Here is a 17,565-nt window from a genome sequence, read left to right as displayed (position 1 = left end):
TATTGAGAGAAAAATACAGGCCTAAGTTTTCATTCAATGGTAATTACTAGGAAAGTATGGATACAGTTGATGGGTTAATAGCTCCCAAATACTGAAATTATTGAAAAGATGACATACTTGCAGTCCCTGTACTGAAGACAGTAGAGTAAGGGCCAGGCAGAGAGAGGAACTTGGATGCAGCTTTCCGAGCTGTCTTCCTGAAATGCCGCACCAGTGGATAGAATTGGTATTGCACATTTCCAGAACTAGGTCCATAGTCCTTTCACTGCTGGGGGAATCAGAAAAACAGGAATAAATCTTGTTCCTTTCACAGAGGGATGGGATATTCTTGCATTACTTCCAGTGAGTTTGTTTTCTAGGTGTCCAGGAGAATTAAAAGCCAGAAACAAATGAAAATATATCATTTTTATCTCACTTATGATAGAGTTCTAAAAATGAAAGAAGACAGCATCTTCTAGGGTTTAAAGTGTCACTGAGACTAATGTGCCTTTCTGGTTGTTGGCCTTCTGGTTCTATTACTAGCCACCTGGCTCCCTGCTTTGCCACTTCTCTAGGAGACTTCCTGCCATCTGTGTCTAATCTTAGTGCTATGCATCTTTCCTATCTCCGCAGGAGACAGAATGACAAACTGAGTCTGGTCCAGTGCTTGTCCTATTTATGTTTCTTTACCATGGAGATAACACAGAAAATGACTGACAAGATTTATAAGAAATAAAAACTATTCAGGTTTGTTCACTGTTAACATAAAAAGCTTGCTTCTGCTTACAATTGATAGAATCAGTTCAGCTTAAATATATTAAAACTTTTAATGAAAGCATGCATGTTGTTTAAAAACACACACAAACCAAAGGCTCATAATGAAAAACACTCTACCACCATTCATGACTACCTTCAACTCTTACCTTTTTTTTTTCATAGTTGGCTCTATATTTTAAAATATTTATTTAAAATTTAATTTATTGATTTTTAGATATAACAATTTAATGGTACTTAGCTTTATAGGTCTGCCTCCTAAATAAACATTTAAAATGTCAACTGTGCCACACACCAGGTTAGATGCACTGCATGAATTTTCGCATTAAGTTTCACAAAAACCCAGAAACTATGTTGATAGCACTTGGCCATTTGGTTAATAATGGATTTGCTATACCTCAAAAAACTCAAAAGAAGCAAACAAACAAACAAAAGACCCCAAGCCCCATTGTAAATGCGCAGGGTCTTTGCCCTGTGTGTGTTGTTTGCTGAGCTCCTCCAATGTGGTCAGCACTGCATTTACAATACTGGGCACGACATGGGCCCTTCCCGTGAATAATTCACAATCCAGTGTGGAAAAGACTAGTAATTGTAGCAATATATGAGTGTCACTAAAAAACTGCATTGAACTTTGCTGTAAGAGAGAAAAGGATGATTAACTCTGCATGGGAGGGACGAGGTGGCTTCCTAAGGGAAGTAGTATTTTTGAAGTTTTGAGGGATGACTCTTTCCCATCTCCCACAAATACCATAAGGTGGAAATGAAAATGGATTAGAAAGGTTTGTACATTCACACAGTGAGGGCTGGGACTCATCACTGCAGTATTATTAAAATGCCCCAAATAATAATACCAAGTAGTAATAGATGGAGTAGCAAAAGTGATAGGATTGGGATTTAATTCTAGGTTTTTCTGGCTTCAAAGCTCTGGGCTCTGCTTTTTAATAACTAGATTATACTTTCCCTTTATTATCAAAGTCCTGTTTTCCAATCTATGGTTATCCCTTATATTAAATTCATAACCTATTTTTACTTTCTTACTACTAAAGATATAGCCCTAGGTATAAGTATGGCTCAGAAAAATCTGCCTTGTTACATTACATCTATAATATATTATTCCTCAAGAACCTATTATCTCATACTTTAATGATGTGAAGTGTGAGGGAAGTGTAAACAATGAAAAGAATCTGGACTTTGAAGTCAAATACACCCAGTTTCAAATTCTGGCCCCATCTTTTCTAGCTCTCTGTGCTTAAATAAAGTTCCTTAACCTCTGAGTTGATTTTCTCTTGCATAGACTGTGAATAATTAATACCTACCTCATAGGATATAATGCATGAATGTAATCTAATACATCAACTGCCTAATGCAGCACAACCTCAAAAATATGTAACATAAAGGTACCACATGAACAACTACATTATTCAACATCAACGTCAGAAAAGGCCACATGTCAACAGGAAACTTAAAAGGTGACAACCTATTTAAAAGACTTAAAAATTCTCTTTTAGGATTAGGAAGTTCAAAGTGGTAGTTATAAAATAGTACAGCATTACAGCATAGGGAATATAGTCCATAATATTGTAATAACTAGGTATGGGCCAGGTGGGTACCACGAATATTGGGGGAACACTTTGTAAAGTATATGACTGTCCAACCACTAAGCTGTATACATGAAACCAATGCAAAATAATATTAAAAGTAAACTGGGATTAAAAAATAAAATGTAACTTAGAAAAAAAGGAAATAAAAGTGATCTTTTAGGTGGGTGAGGAGGAAAGGACATCCATCCACAAACACGGGCATTACCTGCAGTTGGTTATTTTACAGGTAATATGAAAAGGTTCTTCTAGGATGACGGTATCTGGGATTGCCTCCAAAGACAATCTAACATCTCCATAACCTGGAGCCTAAAAAAAAAAGCAACACAGTTAACATACATGTATTACAAAACCTTTCCATTGTTATGACAGTACCACAGAAGGATATTCATTCAACAGTTGCTAGGTCTCCAAGATGATGTTCGGAGAAAATATTTTTCAGTTATTCTATTCTTCATTCTAACTTCTTTTGCTGCTACTACCTGCAGAACAGCACTATAGACCCTGCCTGTTTTTGCTATAATTATTCCATGTTAAGAAGAGTTATAATGAATCTCAAGGTCTATAGATCTTGTAGTAAAGACATTTCAGGAGGTCTTATCTTAAAGGGATGCTTTCCAAAGATACTATGGCTCATATACACATAGCTCTAAATAGGGAAGATTACTGCCTAAACAGAAAGAGGATGATCACTCTGAAATGACCTTCAGGAAGAAAATCATGTCTTTTCACAATACACATGGGCAAGGATAGGCCGCAGAAACATGAAAGCTTGAAACATGTCATGGCAGGACGATAGCTAACTGTTACATTAAAATTAGGCCAGTGACATTTTTTTTTTTTTGGAAGTGATTACTTCAAATAGTGAAAGAACAGTTAATTTTAGAATATATCAAAACGGGTAAAATTCAGCACTAATGGAGGATTCTGTAGCATATTCTAACACAAAAAAGGAAGACTGGTAGCTATTCCTATTCTCAGAGCAGAAATGAGGTATCCAATCAATGCTTACAAGTGTGTGGGACTCACACACTGGTTGCTGATAACTCAGATTTTAAACATCTTAAAAATGGTATAAACTTAGTAGGTGACTGTAGTAAGAGTTTCAGGACATTGCAAAAAGGAAAACTTTAATATAGTGGAAGTCAGGTGAACAGAGAGTATGATAAACCTTAGGAGGGAACAACTTATAAGGAGTTATTTTTATTTTTAAAAAATATATATTTTATTGATTTTTTTCAGAGAGGAAGGAAGAGAGACAGAGAGCCAGAAACATCGATGAGAGAGAGTCATCAATCAGCTGCCTCCTGCACACCCCCAATTGGGGATATGCCCGCAACCAAAGTACATGCCCTTGACCGGAATTGAACCCGGGACCCTTCAGTCCCCAAGCCGACGCTCCATCCACTGAGCCAAACTGGTTTCGGCAGTTATTTTAATTTTTGTTTGTAAAGAAAAAACCACGTATGAAGGATAAATGAACAGTTGAAGATTTTCCATTTATCTCATACCAATTTTTTCCCCTAGAGATCAGAAAAATTATTAGTCTTTTATCTCTTGTTCTCTAGTAATATTAAGCCTTTTATATTGCTCTGGTTTTTAGTGTGTAGACCTAGGAAAATTTAAGTTGTCCTATCTACCTACCCATCCCTCCCCACACACCAAAACCTGAAGTTTTCCCCAGACTCACCATTCTTTGAAGTTGGCTGGTTTGTAATCTTCCCCTTTCACCTAGATTTGTTTTCCACACTATATCCAATTTCCCGATTACTGTTACCCCCTTAATGATGCCGGCTTTTTCTGCAAACTCCTTCTTGGGCTTTAGGCAATACAAGTACTGGCGTGTGTCCATTGGCTGCAAATATGTTCTTGACCCAAACGTAGTTACACTGAGAGGGATGGAGACAGAGATGGAGAGATTTCTGTAGCATATTTAAAAGAAAAACCATGTGATTGTTCCTTTTGACAGGAACTGATGGATTTACCATCCAAAGATCTAGAACAGAACAGGTGAGTTGTTTCAACACAAATGAAAAGGATTTATACCAAGAGGATTTATTTTGTTTAATTTTTGTTAATATGAAAAATCTTGAGGTTCTTTATAATAGACAGCAATGTATTACCTAAAATATTGGATATGTATCAATTAGCTGAAAAAATGCAATAAAAATAAAAACTTCAAGAGGAGGATCCAAGATGGCTGCTCGGGTATACACCTAGCCGCAGCAGCTCACAACAATTTCAAGGGAATACAACTAAAATGTAGAGTGGACATTGCCTAGAGCTACAGGTAGTCGACTGACTGAAAACTCTACAATAGGAAGGAGGGAGACAACCAGAAGGAAAATCAGAGGAGCTGAAAAAAAGCCTAAGGTACGGAGACATGCGGCGCGATCGCACGCCCGCGCGCGCGTGGAGAGGTCGCAGCCGGAGAGAAGGAGAGGGCTGGGTGCTGCCTGGCGTTCCCTAGCAGGAAGGAAATAGAACCCCCAGCCTGGGCTGAACCCCCGAACCGGCAGCGCTGAGCCCCAAGTTATGGGCCAGACCCTGGGGACCCAGGCTCTGGCAGGGGGAGACAATCCCGGGGGACTGCGAAAGGCGGGGCCCCCGGAGTCGCGCGCACATGGCGCGCAGAGAACTGAATGTTGACTCTGATGCTGGATTACCCTAACCGGAAGAAACAAAGCCTCCGGCGGCAGCTCTGAGCCTCAGTCCAGACCGCCCCGAACTCCAGGTCTGGGCCAGTCCCTGGGGACCCAGGCTCGGGCAGGGGGAGACGGAGCTGTGAGGTGGAGTCCTGGGAGCGCGGCGAAAGGCCGAGCCCCTGGAGTCGCGCACACAGTGCGCAGAGGACAGTCTGTTGACTCTGATCCTGGACTCCCCTAGTGGGAGGGAGAAAGAAAGCTCCAGACTGGAGGAACGCGAGGAGGAGCAGGAGCCCCTGCCGGACACCGGCCAGCCGGGCGCCAGCAAGGAGCCGGGCGACGGGGCCCCCCGGGGGGGGGGGGGTGCCCCTGAGCCTTCGACTGCTGAGCGCGGGCAACGGAGCCAAGGACGGGGGCTGCTTCCTGGGCGGCGCCGACCCCGGCAACAGGCTGGAGCAGCTCAGGAGCCCGCGGAGAACAAAGGGGTGCCACAGGCCAACCAGCTGAGCTCCCAGGACAAGGAGGAAGAAACCAAAGAAGTTCTCAATGTGAAGAAATCAAGTGAGAGCAAATGATAGTAAAATTACTTAAGAAAGAATACAAAGAAGATCTTGAAAAATCAAAGACTAAGTCAGAACTCAACGCACCAGCCAACATTGCAACATACATGCGTTTTTGGTTTTTTTTAAAAAAAGAAAAAAAAAAGAGAAAAAAGGGACAGAATGTTGGAACAGTGGCGACCAGGCCTAGAGTGGCCAGGCACAAGGCAGTGGCAGCTGGGCCCGGAGCAGCAGTGGCCAGGCCCCAGAGCAGCAGCAGCCATAACAAGAGCATCAACGGCCAGCACTGGAGCAGCCAGACCTGGGGCAGTGGCAGCCAGGCCTGAGGCAGAGGCGGCCAAGCCCAGGGTGGCCAGTCCAGGAACACCCAGACACGGAGTGGCTGGGCCCGGAGAAGCCGGGCCCAGAGCAGCCGGGTTGGGAGCAGCCAGGCCCAGAACAGCAGTAGCCAAGCACGGAGCATCCAGGCTGGGAGTGGCAAGGCTCGGAGCAGCTGGGTCGGGTGCGGCCAGGCCCGGAGCAGCGGCTGCCAGGCTGGGAGCGGCCAGGCCCGGAGCAGCTGGGTCTGGTGTGGCCAGGCCTGGAGCAGCGGCTGCCAGGCTAGGAGCGGCCAGGCCCGGAGCAGCGGCTGCCAGGCTGGGAGCGGCCAGGCCCGGAGCAGCGGCTGCCGGGTCTGGTGCGGCCAGGCCCGGAGCAGCGGCTGCCAGGCTGGGAGCGGCCAGGCCCGGAGCAGCCGGGTCTGGTGCGGCTAGGCCCGGAGCAGCCGGGTGTGGTGCGGCCAGGCCAGGAGCAGCGGCTGCCAGGCTGGGAGCGGCCAGGCCCGGAGCAGCAGCTGCCAGGCTGGGAGCGGCCAGGCCCGGAGCAGCCGGGTCTGGTGCGGCCAGGCCCGGAGCAGTGGCTGCCAGGCTGGGAGTGGCCAGGCCCGGAGCGGCCGGGTTGGGTGCGGCCAGGCCCGGAGCAGCGGCTGCCAGGCTAGGAGCGGCCAGGCCCGGAGCAGCAGCTGCCAGGCTGGGAGCGGCCAGGCCCGGAGCAACCGGGTCTGGTGCGGCCAGGCCCGGAGCAGCAGCTGACAGGCTGGGAGCGTCCAGGCCCGGAGCAGCCGGGACCGGAGCAACCGGGCCCAGAGCAGCCGGGTCGGGTGCGGCCAGGCCTGTAGCAGCAACAGCCAAGTCCAGAGCAACTAGGTCGGGAGCGGCAGTGACCAGACCCGGAGCAGCTGGTTGTGGAACGAACCAGAGCAACAGAGGCCAGGCCCGGAGCAGCCAGGCCCGAAACAGCTCGCTCCTCGCCTGTACCTGCCCACGGCTGCCTCTCAGACATGGCTGGAAACTTTTGCGGGAACTTGAGGGTCTGCTGAATCAAGTGATGAAGGCTTAGATCTGGATGTGTTGAGTTAGTATAGCGCTGGGGTGTTAATCTGTGAGTGCCTTGGGTGGGGCCTGGATGAGGCTGGTTGACCTATTTGAAAATGTCTTTTGTGTGAAGTGTATCATTGGGCATGTGGAGGTATTATTGATATGAGAAAATGCTAAGTAACAGATTTACTATCTGAAAAGGGATTTACTATCGGGAAAAGGGAGGGAGGAAGAGACTGAACATAAACTGTGCACCTATGGATGAGGACAATGGGGGATGGGGAGGGGGCAAAAGGTGGGGTGGGAACCTGGTGGAGGGGGGAAGAAATGAGGAACCTTTGTAATAATATGAACAATAAAGATTGATTTAAAAAAATAAAAAAAAAAGATAAAAACTTCAAATATCCCTTTCCTCTTCTCTATAATTATAAAAAAAAAAAAAAAAAAGATTAAGAATAAGAAGGGGGGGTCAACTGGGGAAAAAGGAAATGTATGTAAAGCTTAAGACAAAAAAAAAAAAAAGAAGAAACATAATATTATAAACTAAGTAATTATTTCCGAAATGAACTAAAATAATAGGAAGAGGATGGAAAATTGTTTTCCCCATTGGGAGTATGAGAAGTTAAGAACTCTTTTGTATCTAACCAACATAATAAGATAACAGTAAACTTCCATTCTTGTTTAAGAAAGTCAGGCACTTTCTCCAGCTATTACCTTCCTATCCATATTAATGCCAAACATGTTTATTTTTCAAAATTACCTATAGAAAGACTTATGTTTTTGTTTTCACAAAAATATCAATCATCTATTCCTATGTACTCTCCTTTTGATGATGACTGAATATTTCTTCTTAAAACTCACCATTTCTAATCTTTTCATCATTCCTTCCGATGCCTCAGTTTTATCATTTGCAGGATAAGATGAAGGTTTCACATTTAACTCACTGAATTATTATGAAAATTAAAAGAACAAGTGCTTCAAATAGTAAGACATAAAATGCAAATAACTAGGATCTTTATTTTTATGAGTAGGTAAAGCACAGGGCATCTTTAGGGCAGTAAAACTACTTTGAATAATATAATGATGGATACTTGTCATTACACTTCTCAAAACCCACAGAATGTACAACACAAAAAATTGAGCCCTAATGTAAACTATGGATTTTGGTTAATTCTAAGTATCAATATTGGTTCATCAATTGTAACAAACGTGCCACATTAAAACAACATGTAAATACTAGGATGCTCTGAGAGAGAAATTGGTTTTGGATCAATTTTCCTATGAAAATAAAAAAACTCTACTAACTTAAAAAAATTAAACACCATCCAAGAATAACAGATATCAGAAGAGTTCATACCTTTCAAAATAAGAATAAACACTTCATAATTCATACTTACCATTCTCCAGCTTGGTTGACTGAATTTAATTCTGCTACATTATACATTATAGATGGCTCTAATGAAACTTTCTCCATAAACATGGGTGAGGTCGTAATATTCTGAATCTGGGCTTCGAGAAATACTTCATCGGTCTGAGAATATGAAAAAATATCCACCAAAGTGTAATGCTATTTAAAATATTAACCTCAACAAAATATCTGATCTATATAAAGAAAAAATATTAACCACAAATGTGATTAGTTCATGCCTGGAAGTCAATGTTATCATAATTAATGCAAGAAAAGAAATCTTCATCCTAACGTAATTAACAGGGGCAAAGTCAAGTGTTAGTCAATTGATAACTTGTCAAACAATGGATGGGGGATAACTATAATATTTTTGTATTAAGATAAAAAGTATTTTTTTACTGAAATTTCATTCACAAATATCCTAAATCTTCTAGTATAAGTTATTAATATGTTAAAATGAAATTTAGTATGATTAATATACCTGCATACCTATCATTGCAGTGATACACTAAGATAATTTAGTCTTTATAATATTTGAGCATAATATAACAATTGTCACACTGCTTCAGTTTAGATAATATAGAGACCACTAATACAGTGAATAATGTATTTTACATAGTCTTATAGAATTTAACTGTAATTAAAGCAATTTGTTAGTGGCCATTACTAATTTCTTGGTTCATTTAAAATATAAATTTAGCCGAAACCGGTTTGGCTCACTGGATAGAGCGTCGGCCTGCAGACTGAAAGGTCCCAGGTTCAATTCCGGTCAAGGGCATGTACCTTGGTTGTGGGCACATCCCCAGTAGGGGGTGTGCAAGAGGCAGCTGATCGATGTTTCTCTCTCATCGATGTTTCTAACTCTCTATCCCCCTCTCTTCCCATCTGTAAAAAATCAATAAAACATATTTTAAAAAATAAAAATAAATAAAATATAAATTTAAGGTAAAAATTATGTGAATTACAACTGACAATTTTTGAACTTTTAAATAAAACAAAAGATATTTTGTACTTAGTGATGTTTGAAAAGTGATGCTATTCAGCAGTATTTTAATCAATGGGTAATTTAAATAAGTACTTTTATAAAAAAATTTTTATTCTGATTAGTTATGTTAAACATTCTTTTTATGCTATTTGGTTATTATTTTTTGTGCGTGTAATTGAAGGATAATTTGGTTTATTTTATAAACTAACCCATATAAGAAATAATATAGTAAAGATATTCAAGAATTAATTTGTTCAAAATTTTGTAGTTATATAGGTACATTATATATATATATATGTGTGTGTGTGTGTGTGTGTGTGTGTGTGTGTATATTCACACATACTAGTATGTTTATATACACACATACACAAACTATGACCAAAACATCTTGGCATTTATAAGCCTTTAAATACTAAGTTCAGAAAATTAAAATCATTTGCAAATATAATGATAAGGTTATATTATAATGTATTATTATCTATAATAAAACAGATTCTTTACTTCTTGGCACATGTGCTCAAATGAAAACAGAAATATAATGATGTATCAGTTTAAAAGAATATACCTTAGTTTAAAGGCATTATTCTGCTACTTTTTCTCAAAAGAATCCTAAATATATCCCATCAATCCATTGCTTTAAAAATAACCATAGATCTACATTTCAATTTTAAAAGTGCAATTTTCTGCATAAATTAGGAAGAGTTTAGATAAAATGAAAGAAAAACAAGCAGCATAATGGAAAATTAAGTTAGTTTGAATAGTTAGTATAAAATAATTTGACATTTGAAAAAGAATTCAGTGCTATGGCAGTTGATATTGTTATTATGTATGTAATGTAACACTGCGTAAGCAAATACTGCTTATAGTTAATAGAAATTTAAAAATATGATTTTAGCCAACTTGGGAAAATTCAATTTTCTTCTGTTTACTGTTATCAAAGGGCCATCTTTACCTGACCCAGACTCAAAACTAAAACCACTTGTGCATTTGAAGATAAATTTAAACTAGATAGTTTTTTTTAAGAGTTAAAGTATTAATAGGGTATTTTATTAGTAAGATGTTGAAAATCCCAATGCTATTTTAAACAAGGTTAACATGTCTCTTTTAAAAAAACACTTAAGGGAAAAACACTAAAAAAATATATATAATTGTTTCAATATGACAATTTAATCTCTGATCTATTTTTTCTCACAGAAGAAGACAATATAAATTTAAAAGGTACAAAAAATTATATATATCTTTTTGAAGTCAAGGAGCTGGTATTCATACTAACTTTATTTTTCCAATATGTTTATAAAGAGTGATTAATTAGAGTAAAAAAGTGGTGAGTAAGATAAGCATAGAAATTTATAATAAAAAATCAAATTACCACAGAACTGAGGTCACTCTAATGGAAAAATAAAAAAGAAAAATTAGAAAAATCAGAATTAAATGTTAAAGAAAAAGAATAACTAACTTTAAAATAAAATGCATTTCTGCATTTTTTTTTAATTTACTATACAAGACAGCATTAGTAAAATAAGAAAGTAAACAGAAAGCTACATGAAGGAATATGACAAGTCATTTTTCTAAACAGGTGAAACTATTAAGGTTAAATGAATAGAGACGAACATGACAGGTAAGTACTTAATAGAAGCAAATTTTCAAGGGCACATCTTGGGAGAGAAAAGTATATCCCATGCCCTTCTAGTTCTATAAATTCTTTACTACACTGTAATTCTTCACAGATTACTTAAAATGGACATACACTATCCTCCACATTCAGAATACATGCAATGAAGACATCCTTCTAAATTTATCTAATAATGGAATCCTTTTTTCAAGGAGCATCTCGTGTGACTAGGGTTCTATGGATCACTTCAGAGAATGGTGAGCTAGACCACAGACCATTGAGAATTTATTCTATTCTTGTTAGTAGATTTCAGTGAGTCTTACTTTTTAAAATATATTTCTAAAGTTACCCAATTATCAAGGGTCATCTCAAATGTCTTTTTTTTTTTTTTTTTTTTTTTTTTTTTGTCAAATACATAGCTGGAAATCATATTTCACTTCTCTGTGTTCCCAGAGTGTTAGTACACTTCATGATCTAGTGGGGGAGGGGTGCTTATACTATACTGTAGCTGTCATGCTGTCTCCTCCATTAGACCTACGTTTCTTGAGGATTGTGAAGATGTTCAGTTTATTCATATTTCTCTTCATCACCTGGCCTGGAGCTCTGCACCCAGCAGGTGACCAAAGGTCTGAACCTCAGCATCTAAGGTCACTTCTTGAGAGGCTTTTCTAGTTTAGAAGACTATGACAAAATTTTTCACAAAAACTTGTTTTTTTTAGGTGACTCATATATTATTAGAATTCTTAGAAACAGCTTACAAATGTCTGTGACAAATGATGGACTGATTTTAGGTTTGTACGGACTATGTCACAGAGTATAAAAAATATCACCTTCCGTCAAGAGTGATTTATTAACTCCTATCATTTTCTTGCATTTCCTAGGAAACTGCCTCATCCTATCTTGTTTTTAAATAGATATCTATTTTCAAAAGTTCAGATTTTATTAAAACTTTTGTTCTGAAGTTTGTTGGCAAAAACTTGAAATTTATGTTTATTTACATATAATGTTAGCTGAAAAAGGCAACAAATAAAATTGTTACTATGATTATAAAAACAGGATATTATATATAAATGAGTAAAGACTGAAAGAGAATATGGATGAATGAAAAATCAGTTACTTTTTGGTGTGGTGAAATTGTGAGGTTTATTTATTTCTTTGTTTGTTTTTAGGGGAGTATGTCACTTGTATATTTTTCATGGAGTAACTAGCAATTCATAAAGCTATTCAAAAATCACTGAATAAGTGTCAAGTATTATAAAACTACTTGTCAAGTGCCTGAATATACCAACATATCTTCAACAAAGAAAACCCAAAATATCTTAATATGTACTTTCCAATGAGCCATTTATAGAAAAAAAAAAACCACTATAGCCCTATTTATTTTTAACTTTCTACCATATCTAATCTAACAGAATAGTTAACAATCTCCGCTCCTACCAGGAATGAAATTTTTCCAATAAGACTATTTAAAATTCACCAAGTCGCCCTAGCTGGTTTGGCTCAGTGGATAGAGTGTCAGTCAGCCTGCGGACTGAAGGGTCCCAGGTTCAATTCCAGCAAAGGGCACATGCCTGGGTTGCGGGCTCCATCCCCAGTGAGGAGCATGCAGGATGCAGCCAATCAATGATTCTCTCTCATCATTGATGCTTCTATCTCTCTCTCCCTTCCTTTCTAAAATCAATAAAATATATTTAAAAATAAAATAAAATTCACCAAGCCAAATGCTGCAATTAATCAAAATTACAGTATTAAATAACAAAAAAAGGTGGAGCACATATGTAGTATTCCAACTCTCCTAACCCCCAAAAGAAATGTCAACTCTTTTAACTAGTAGGCCGGCTGGTTTGGCTCAGTAGTTGAGCATCGATCTATGAAGCAGGAGGTCGTGGTTCAATTCCCAGTCAAGGCACATGCCCAGGTTGTGGACTTGATTCCCAGTTTGGAGTGTGCAGGAGGCAGCTGATCAATGATTCCTCTCACCATTGATCTTTCTCTCTCTCCCTCTCCCTTCCTTTCTGAAATCAATGAAAATATATTAAACACACACACACACACACACACACACACAGCACATAGCTCAAACATCTAGACATCTAGGAATCTCCTTGATGAGACTCTACCCTCCCATCAAATATGTACACTTTTCACTACAGGTTCCATGTGCCTGGGCAACTCTGCTTAGAATGCCTTCACTGCTCTTACACTTGGGCTCCCCAACATCCCTTTTTCCAGACTCCTCAGTTCCCCTCCTCTTCCATGAAGCTTCTTCAGACTACTTCAAAATCTCCTCCCCAGAGTTCCTGCAGCACATTTTTTAAAAATATCATTCTCTTAGGTTCACTTTATACTACAGTAGCTGGTTTTGTTATTTTATGTCTTTTTTTCCTCCTCATGGCTCTTTACTGTAGATCAGGCTCCTTATCTTAGACATGTTGGTATGCTCAGTTGTACAACGAACTTCATACTGCTGAGCTCTACTTATCAATATTTCCCATGTAAATATTAAATCTTTTTTGCAGGGTTAGAGCTACCACTTCAATTTTTGAAATATCAGAATTACATTGTAAATATTCAGCAGATCGCTGATGTTTTTAAACAGTAATAAGAACTATTAATTGGAATGACAGGGCAATCATTTAATGAAAGGGGTGAAAGCTTTACAAAATTAACAATGAAAATAAAAATCATACTGATTCCATGTAAATTGAAAACAGCAGATTAAAGTGATCTTCAATGAAATTATTCACTTTTGATTGAACTTTATGCTCATTTTTCACAAGTAATTTGCAGGACTATCAGCAATTGACTTCAATATAAAAAGAAATGTAATACTACATAATTTTAATCAAATAAGATCTTAATGTTTTATCCAAAATATTACGTGCCCAACACTTACCTCTGCATTGTAAAATTTGGTTTTCACATCCAGTGGTTTGAGAACCTAGTTGAATAAAGCATATCAAGCAGGAGTTTCTTATCATTTGACCATTTATTTTGTTTGGTTGTTTTAAATAGCAGGGCTTACATGTGTCAAAGCCAATTTCCAATTTATTTGTAAAAGACTTTTCTAATAGGTATGAAATCCTCTTACAGAAACAAAAAACCCTAAATGGATAATCCTAAATGCATCTTTAAAAAGGCAGCCATTGTTTCTTGACTAGGGGATAGTTACGTGGGTTTTACTTCATTACATTTGACTAAACTGAACACATTACTTCAGTATTTTTCTATACGTTTATTTACCAAAAATGTTTATTAAGTTAAGCAACTAAAATTCCTTTTATTTTTTCAAAAGGCATGTAAAATCTTAAAACAAATTAGCAATGTAGCAAAGCAATAGCAAAATATGTTTCCTATTGATAATAGTTTTTCTTTCACGTAAAGGAATAAAAAATATATATAGTATCATAACTAGATCTCTATATAGACATACATGGTAATCTTGTCTCCTGATCCACACACATATGTACCTTAAACAGTGGTTTTTAAACTATTTTTGATTACTGACTTTGAAAATTGTGTATAAATACAAAATTTTGGAGTCCCAATGAAGCTTGGTGTACTCAGCCCAAGTCAATAATTTCTCATTTAAATATTTCCTTATAAAGTTGATAACATTTATACTTATTTTTCCTGGACTTGTCAATCATTTTCCCCCTCTTCATGTGTGCTTTGTGAAGTTATAAAAATATCAGAAATATTTTGGGGTAAAAACCTTCAAGTTTCATTACAAGAACATCAGATTGGTACACGAGAGGCCCAATGCACAAAATAGGTACAAGGTTAGGTCCTTGCAGCCCCAGCTTTGTCCAGAATGTCACCAGTCTAATTAGCATATTACCTTTTTATTATTATAAATTGGTAATGATAATTTCTCTGCTTTTAATTAACTTAATTACATCTAACTTCAGATTGCTAGTAATATGAAAAGTCCAAAAATATTATATGCTTTTATTTGGAGCCTGTTTTCACTGTAGATAAATAGAAATAACTACACTTTCAAAAAACAAATAAATACAAAACACACACACACACACACAAATAAAAACATTTACCACTGTCATATTCAATACCTGAAATTTGAAGAATTTTCTAAAATACATTTTTTCTCCGCCCTGAGTTGTATAACTCACTGCACACACCAAGCTGAAATAGAAAGATATCTTAATCATTCTGAATCATTTTTAGTTGTATTCCTTTTTAAAAAAATATATGCTTTTATTGATTTTTAGAGAGAGAAGAAGGGAAAAGGAGAGATAGAAACATTGATGAGAGAGGAACATCATGGCTGCCTCTTGCACATATCACTACTGGGGATTGAGCTGGCAACAAGGACACGTGTCCTGATCAGGAAATTCAACCAGGGACCTTTCAGTTCACAGGATGATGCCTAACCAATGTTACGCTCTTATAGAAGATGTTTCTCTCTCTCCCTCTCCCTTTCTCTCTCTCTAAAAGTCAGTAATCTATCCTTAAAAAAAAAAAAAAAAAAAGTGTTTCAAAGATCATTGACTAAAGAGGGAAAATATTCACAGTGAATTGAAGACGACAAAACCATGAGTAATATGGTATTTGTAAAATTTGTAAAATATTACGTAAATTATTTATACATATCTGCTACCTATATGCACATAAAAATGAATGAAAAGAAATACAGCAATATTTTAAGACTGGTTATACCAGGTGATGACATTGTAGCTAATTTAATTTCTCCTTTATATTTATGCCTAGTACTAAGCCAGGTCCTAGGGATACAGTATTGATCAAAACACAGTATCTGGCCCTGATCAACAAGGCTCAGTGTTAGGCTATTGGCCCACACAACGAAGGGTCACAGATTTGATTCCTGGTCAAGAGCATGTACCTGGGTTGCAAGTTCTACCCCTGGCCCGGCGTGTATGGGAGTCAACCAATTAATGTGAGACACATGGATGTTTCTCTCTCTCTCTTTCCCCTTACTCCCTCCCATCTAGTCTCTAAAAATCAATGGAAAAAATATCTTTGGGTGAGGATTAACACACAAAACAAACAAAACCCCACAATATCTTTCTTCAAAGTGCTCACTGTAGGAATAAGAGTAGCACGGTACAGGTCTTGAAGGCAGATTTAGAGTTGAGTTCCACACCATTATTTACTAAGTATTTAACTATACAAGAGTCTCATTTTCTGTAAAATAGGGATTTTACACACTTAATATTTCAATAATTTAAATTGCAATATATTTTTACTTCTGTTCCTTGCTAGATCCTGGGGACATAGTAGACTTCATGAAATTTATACCTTAATGCAACAGTAGGCACTCAGTAACTTCAGTACAAAAAAGAATACATACTGGGGAGAAACCATACAAATGTAAGAAATGTGAGAAAGCCTTTTTTTCTGCCAAATGTCTTAGAGAACATAAAGTAACTCATGGAAAGATGCCTCATGTATGTAAGGAATGTGGTTAAGCTTTCCTTCATTCCTCTTTGCTAAGAAATCACGAAAAATGTCATACTTGGGAAAAACCCTATGAATGTAACCATAGTGGTAAAATTTCCTCTTGTCCAAGATCCTTCACCATCATGAAAGAACTCATAGTGAGAGAAAACCCTATGAATATAAGGAATTTGCTAAAACTTTCGCTTAAGTTCCCTCTTATATCATAGAAGAACTCATAATAAGGAAAAACCCTATGAATGTAAGCCATGGGGGAAAGTGTTTATTCATCCTAGTTCCCTTCAAAAATCACAAAAACACTAATAACACTAATAGTGGAGATAAATCATAATGAATGAAAGAACTCTCACTGAAAATAAGCCCTACTGTGTATAGAAAAGCCTTTGGCCATTGTAGTTCTATATATAATTTAATAAATCTTTATTGTTCAGATTAAAAAAAAGATAAATAAATAAATAAATAAAAATGACAAGTTGTGGATACTACAGAATGTGTAAAAGGGGTCACTTAATTCAGTCTAGGAAATCAGGAAAGCCTCTTTGAGGAAGTCATGCTGAATCTGAGTTATGAAGAAGTAGAACTAAACAAGATGGCATAGGCATTCATTTGTAAGGGAAGAATATATTTTAAGTCATAGAGTTCAGAGGTAAAAGAAGTCTAGTATGACTGCAGTGTAGACAGCGAGAGAAAGTGATGAGAATATAAATAGAGCCCCAGCTGGTTTGGCTCAGTGGATAGAGCGTCAGCCTGTGGACTAAAGGGTCCCAGGTTCAATTCTGGTCAGGGGCACATGCCCAGGCTGCAGGCTCGATCCCCAGTTGGGGGGAGTGCAGGAGGCAGCCGATCAATGTTTCTCTCTCATCATTGATGTTTCTAACTCTCTCTCCCTCTCTGAAATCAATACAAATATTTTTTTTAAAAAGAGAAGAGGCAAAAATGGTGATGTAAGCAGAGATGAAGAAGAGATGGTAATGAAAGATGGGTATAAGAACTAACAGAATTTGTGAATTAATTAAGTGGTAAGGCAGTGGAGAAATATAAAATTACTTTAAATGGCTGAAATGTTCATATTTGCTTCTCAGATTGAAAGAAAAATACAGTTTTAACATTCAAATACATAAAAAATATTCTGTTTATAAACTGTTTCTGGTAAAATGTAAACATGAAAACATAAAATTCTTTCTGAAGTAGGCATTAGGTTTAATGATAA

The 17,565-nt window shown here is 37.8% G+C and overlaps 1 protein-coding gene across 4 annotated transcripts in view; it reads right to left on the bottom strand.

The window, feature by feature from the left end:
- TRAPPC13 (trafficking protein particle complex subunit 13) overlaps window positions 1–17,565 on the bottom strand; it is a 31,278-nt gene that overhangs the window by 274 nt on the left and 13,439 nt on the right. Inside the window, exons 6-12 of one of the 4 annotated variants that reach the window (XM_084880812.1) lie at window positions 14,990–15,062; window positions 13,813–13,857; window positions 10,674–10,691; window positions 8,309–8,442; window positions 4,042–4,240; window positions 2,560–2,660; window positions 118–268 (exon numbers count right to left, since the gene is read on the bottom strand). In XM_084880812.1, the coding sequence (XP_084736938.1) occupies window positions 118–268; window positions 2,560–2,660; window positions 4,042–4,240; window positions 8,309–8,442; window positions 10,674–10,691; window positions 13,813–13,857; window positions 14,990–15,062 (721 nt within the window). The remainder of the gene's footprint in view (window positions 1–117; window positions 269–2,559; window positions 2,661–4,041; window positions 4,241–8,308; window positions 8,443–10,673; window positions 10,692–13,812; window positions 13,858–14,989; window positions 15,063–17,565) is intronic. The other 3 variants (XM_084880813.1, XM_084880814.1, XM_084880815.1) reach the window with 3 other exon arrangements.

The sequence above is a fragment of the Pipistrellus hanaki genome, assembly GCF_964339955.1.
Source record: "Pipistrellus hanaki genome assembly, chromosome: 4".
Classification (NCBI taxonomy): Eukaryota; Metazoa; Chordata; class Mammalia; order Chiroptera; family Vespertilionidae; genus Pipistrellus; species Pipistrellus hanaki.
The sequence above is the reverse complement of the archived record's forward strand: the minus strand, read 5'-3'. Positions and strand labels throughout refer to the sequence as shown.